Source organism: Cajanus cajan, chromosome 4 (assembly GCF_000230855.2).
Source record: "Cajanus cajan strain Asha chromosome 4, NIPB_CcT2T_4, whole genome shotgun sequence".
NCBI classification, from domain to species: domain Eukaryota; kingdom Viridiplantae; phylum Streptophyta; class Magnoliopsida; order Fabales; family Fabaceae; genus Cajanus; species Cajanus cajan.
The window spans coordinates 10,445,981-10,451,963 of NC_138520.1; the positions used below are offsets into that span (position 1 = coordinate 10,445,981).

Below are 5,983 nucleotides of genomic sequence, written 5' to 3' on the forward strand. Positions count from 1 at the left end.
TTAGCTTAAATTAAGTTATTAATTTATCTACGTAGAAACCGATCCATGGTGGGAAAGAGTGATATATAGCTTGATAAATAAAATAATATTAATAATAATATAAAAAAAGTAGAACACATCAATTTGTCTACCATTTTGAAAAATCAACTCAGTCGAAGCAGACAGTGCAAGCAAGAAAGCATCCCCGTAAAATTTCATATTTCGATCACAATTTGGAAATACGAAATTCCTCATCGATATCACCATAGAAGAATCTCTTGAAAGCTTCCATGTGAGAGTCCTTCAAAGAAATAGCGACAACAATGCCATCCCCACTAGCCTTATTCATGACAAAAGCCTTCCCTTCGGAATCCATGAACCCTGGCCCAAAATACAAAGGCTTCCCCCACCCAAAATCCGCATCCTTATACGAGAAATTCATCCAACTCACAACAAAAAGATTAGGGTTTCCCTTGTAGGATCCCCTACACACACTTGGCGCAGGGTAGTGGAAATTATACCTCACCAAATCCATGTCTTTCACCTTCGAAATGTAATCAATCGCTGACGCCACAAACTCCCCCGTTACCCTTTGAATCGCATCGCTAACTTCCCCAGCTACGTAACTCAAAGGCCTTTGCATGATTTCGCCAAAAGAACACGTGAGCGTCACGGTCGGAAACGCTGCGTTTCCTGCGTAACCATTCAGGGGTGGTTTCATTCGGTTGCGACAATTAACCAAAGTCGACAACCTCGTAGGTTGGTCACTATTCCCGGCGTAGCGTGCCTTACTCACACACCTCCACAAGAACCCCGCAACCACCTCAAATGTCGAATAACTTCGCCTAGTACTATAATTCTTCATGTGATCATGATTATTCCCCTTGTGCTTCAGCTTCTTCACTTGTTCATCCGTGAGCTTCACTATTTCGACTACAAAATCTGTGTCTCTACCTCTACCTCCTAATGGACCTAACCAAGGAGGAGGAGTTTCAAACTCCGAATGATCGTACAACCCCGAATGAAGCTTGTACGAGTTCAACAAATTTCGATCATGCAATGGATTTATCTCCACGTGGTTCAAATTTTCCTTCCTAGCCAACTTAGCCCACGTGGTCATGAACCGCATGGTTGCGGTTCCATCGATTACCCCACGACATAAAGCCACCCCCATTGTAACCCCACCACAGGAGAACCTCGTAAGTTGCACAACCAACAAGGGTGTGTCCTCAATTGGAACGTTGTAATAATCAATGTTGGGTATGAGTTGTGACACCAACTTAGCAGGCACAAAATCACCTAAATCATCCAAATTCAAATCTTTACAAATGGCTTCCATGAGTTGTGCTCCTTTTGCATTGCAATGAAGCTCCCATCTTCCACCTTCGACCGAACTCAACCTACCCGCGAGTGGGTAATAGATGGTCAATGCTTGGCTAAGAGAGTGCCTTAGGGTGTTAACCATGGTGGATGCATCGTGATGGGGGCGTGGCTTGTACACGTAGAGAAGAGGCGCGTGAGTGCGAAGCTTGATTTGTTCGCACAGGGAGAAGAGTTTCTGGTTCGGGGTGGGTTGGGAGGGTAACACGGTGTAACGAGATTGAACGCTCACCATTTGTTGTGGTTTCTTTTATTTTTCTTGAGAATGGTCAATTCAATTGTCTTTTATATTAGAGTTTCGATGGCTTCAAGGGTTGTGCATGTGCTGTGTCGTGTCTAACCATGGCACCGTAAGCAGTGATGTGTTTGCTCATTACATCATATCACACAGGAAAAATAGGTATATAGCAGGCTTTTAGGTTCATCTAACAAAGTAACCTTACAAGATTTTATTTCTCTAGTCGAGTCTATATGAGTGTATTTAACATATACTTTTTATTTCTAGAACTATGTGATATAGTGAAACTTTTACACAAAAAATATTTTTTTTTTAAAATATCAAAAAGAAACCATCCACTCTTTATTTATCAAAGTAATTTTTTTTATTATTACAGCTCAATCTCCAAGAAGTCAAATTTTGAATAAGATTTTTTGTTTTCTTTTTATTTTAAAAATGTTATTTTTTTTATAAATTTATAATTTATATTTATTTAAAATAATAATATATACATATATAATTAATATAAATAATAAATAATATTATGTTTATATATTTATTTAAATATATAAATTTTTGTTAATAATTTATAATATTAATATGATATAATAATTTAGGAATAAAAATTTTATTTAAATAAAATAAGTTAATTAATATTAAATATTAATGTGTATTAATATTTATAATTAATTATTTTTTAAAATTAAAATATTAATATTTTTTTGGTCAAATATTATTTTAATATTTATGTAAAATTTTATTTAAATATTTACATATATTTTATTAATGATCAATTCATCATTAAATATTATTTTTTTTTGTGTTTTTGTCTTTTATTTAATAATATATAAATTGATATGAAAAGTTATATATTTCATAAATATAATATATTTAATAAATTTAATCTATATTAAGTTTAATAAATATAATATTAATAGTATTACAAAATTTAATTAAATATAATATTTAGTAAATAAATATTATATAAAAATCACTTTATTTTTGTAATTATAATTTTTTATATTATTAAAATAAAATATAATTTGTATATAAAATTAAATATTATGTTTATATATTTATTTAAATATGTAAATTTGTATTAAATTTTTTTAATATTTATATGATAAATTTATTTTACACAAAAATTTTATTTAAATAAAATAAATTAATTATTATTAAATATTAAAATTTATAATTATTTATTTATTTAAAATTAAAGTTTTTAATAATTTAATAAAGAAGCTCCGAATTCAATTCTTCGAAAATCAAATTCTGATCTGCAATAGTAAAAAAATTTACTTTGATAGATAAAGGTGGAGGATTTCTTTTGATAATTTTTTTAAAAAATATTTTTCCTATAAAAAATTCTGACATTGTAAACCTCATAATTTTTTCAAACACATCTTCGATTTGGATTCCCCTGTGCCTTGTATTCTTAGATGCTTACTATTAATTTAATGAGTTTTGTTGAAACTTGGAAAAGAAACTAGGGACAGATTCAACGTTCCATTGCGTGCGCCCATTCTACTTTTCACCCATTTTGTTTGACTCTCTGTCACTGAATATAAAATGTTTGCATGCGCGTTGAAAAAAAATATTAAATAGAAAAAAAATATTAAATAGAAAAATATATATTTTTTAATATCTTAAAACAAAAATTATACAATTTTTTTCCCTTTGCTGGTTAGAATAATCATTAAATTAACGTGTTACAAGATTCAATATTTTTATCTATTAATATTGTTCCGGCCAAGGGGTGCGCTAGGGTTTCGTCTTAGGTTGAACTTCAAAGCCAGAGCATTTAAAAAGTGTAATCTGTTTTCTCAACTCTAGGGTTTTTAGTTTTATAGTTTCTTGTTTACGGGCCTCCTGGGCCCCGAGAATATAGGGATTTCCTTAACCATCTAATCTAGAAAATATTTGATGAACGTGGGGGCTATAGATAAGGTTTTTGATATCGAGGCTCTCCATGCCGACGGACCAGTCGGGTTTTCGCCGAGTAGGCTTGGTAGGCTAAAAAAAATGGGTTGGGGCCGGACTGGTTCACGCCGAGATAGGATTCGGGCATAAACCGAGTGACCTAGGGAAAGAGGCCAGCCGAAATTGTAGTCGGTCCGCTATCAGGGAGAGGAGGAGATCTGAATTTTACCGAGAACCGAGTCGGGCGAACCGGTTGGTAGTCCATCGGGTCTGCGAGGCAAAAGGGTTAGAAAGACTGTTCCTGGGTCGTGTCAGAACTAGGCCGAGAGAACGTCTCGGTAGTTAGCCGAGACGGTACACTTGCCTTCCAGCCTTGAGCCTATTAGGTGGAAAGGCTAAAGCGACTGTTCCTGGGTCATCGTGGGACTAGGCTGAGAGTTTGTCTCGGTGATTAGTCGAGATGGTACACTTGCCTTCCAGCCTTGAGCCTATTAGGTGGAAAGGCTAAAGCGACTGTTCCTGGGTCATCGTGGGACTAGGCCGAGAGTTTGTCTCGGTGATTAGCCGAGACGGTACACTTGCCTTCCAGCCTTGAGCCTATTGGGCGGAAAGGCTAAAGCGACTGTTCCTGGGTTGCCTCGGGACCAGGCCGAGAGTACGCGTCGGCGACTAGCCGAGATGGTACCTCGGGGCCAGGCCGAGAGTACGCGTCGGTGACTAGCCGAGACGGTGCACGTTCTGACAAGACGTGTCTCTTCACCTTACTCGAGATGGGACATGCATTTATTGTAAAGCCGGCGTTGCAGAGGCGTGAATAAAGATGGTGCCACGTGGCGGCACCTGTCACGAGATGTTAAATGTTAAAACGCCCCACGCGCGTCGTGGCTCTTGGGCATACCCCCTCACGCGTGGCCCTTCGTTTCTATAAATAGAGATGTCCCCTTGTTTTTTTAAACCCTTTGCATTTTCCTCTTCACGCCTTTTCCTCCTCCGACGGTGGCTTTCTTCTCCGTTTTATTCTACGGCGGTTCGCGGTGGTTTTGTGCTTGTTCTTAGTGGGTGAAGTTGTGAGAGAAAAACCCTTAGGTACGCATATATTTATTTTGCCTTTCTAGTGGTTTTTGTTGCAAGCCTTTAAGTTATAGGTTAAAGTAAGATTATATTAGCAATGACTGTCGTGGGTTATGGGGAGATGTATAAATGGGTTAAGGATGACGCGTTAAAGTGTGAGTCTTTGATCAATTCTTGGGAAGCCATGGATAACTTTTGTAGAGACCATGTAGTCTGCCGTGATGGGAACGAGGTAGTTGTGTGTGAACCTTGTGTCGACAAGGAACCAATGTGCATTAGTTCGCCCTCGACCGAAAAATTTACATTTTGTTACACCACTCTTATTTCTAAAATTAGGGTGAGATGGCCCCTAACCGACTGTGAAAAGGGGGTACTTCGAGTTTTGGATGTTGCCCCGACCCAACTACACCCAAATAGTTGGGCTTTTGTACGAGGGTTTGAGATCTTGTGTGAGGGACTCGGAATAACCCCGACTACGGATAAGTTTTTCTACTTTTTTTAGAGTAGGGTTAGCAAACGTACTAGCTGGGTATCTGTTAGTGGGGTTTCGGGTCGGGGCTTGTTGTCCTTATTTCAATCGTCCTACAAAGATTTCAAAAAATTGTTTTTCCGAGTGCGTAGTTTACCGGGTCATGAAGATGTGTTAGAGGGGTTCCCTTTGTACTGGAACCAGAAAACGATAGCATTCGGTGGGCTAGCTCCCGAGAAGCTTTCCGAGAGCGATCGGGTCGACGTTAAGAAAATTGAAGATTTGAAAACCTTTTTCAATACGGGGAAACTCCTAGACCTAGAGAGTAGGCCTCAGGAGTTGAAAATTCACATAGGTATAATGCTGTTTTTAAGATTAGAAACTTCCTTCTTTGTTTGATGTTTTATTCTTATCATGACTTGTTTGTTTGATTGTTTTTTGCAGCAAGAATGGCTAGTATGAGCAACCGAGAAATGATGAGACTATGGAAACAACAACAAGTTTCCCAAGTTGCTGTGGTGGGTGAGTCGGCTACCGAGAAACTTGTGGAGACTGGTAGCCCAGTGGTGAAGTCGAGAACCGTTGGCGAGACCCCACAGAAACGCCGTCGCGAGACCGACAAATCCATATCGGTGGTTAACTTGGAGACGGTCGTTGCCACCGAGATGGACAAAGGCGACACTGAGATTCAATCCGCCGAGAGGACCCTGAGTGCCTGTCTCGGCGAGAATTGGGAGCCGGTGAACTACGGAGCCGACCGTAGCAATGTAGCTTCTTTCTGGGACGAGAAGTTTAACCACAGTGCCCACATTCGAAACACCGACTTGCTAGAGGGTGACCGAGACGATTTGGAGAAGATGAGTGCTTTCACTATCGCCAAGGGCGTCAAATCACTTACGAATCGCCTCTCGGCTCTTTCGTTGATTAATGAAGATAAAATTCGCGGC

The 5,983-nt window shown here is 38.4% G+C and overlaps 1 protein-coding gene across 1 annotated transcript; it reads right to left on the reverse strand.

Annotated features, from left to right (window-relative positions):
* Nucleotides 1-1,819, reverse strand: LOC109795767 (hydroxycinnamoyl-CoA:piscidic acid hydroxycinnamoyltransferase). Its single transcript, XM_020355302.3, has one exon. It carries the CDS (start codon nucleotides 1,592-1,594, stop codon nucleotides 206-208), a length of 1,389 nt encoding a protein of 462 aa, XP_020210891.1. The 5' UTR covers nucleotides 1,595-1,819; the 3' UTR covers nucleotides 1-205.
* Between the last annotated feature and the right edge of the window lie 4,164 nt (nucleotides 1,820-5,983).

What these genes read in the sequence shown, in the direction of transcription:
- LOC109795767 (XM_020355302.3), bottom strand. Translation starts at nt 1,594, where the DNA reads ATGGTGAGCGTTCAATCTCGTTACACCGTGTTACCCTCCCAACCCACC.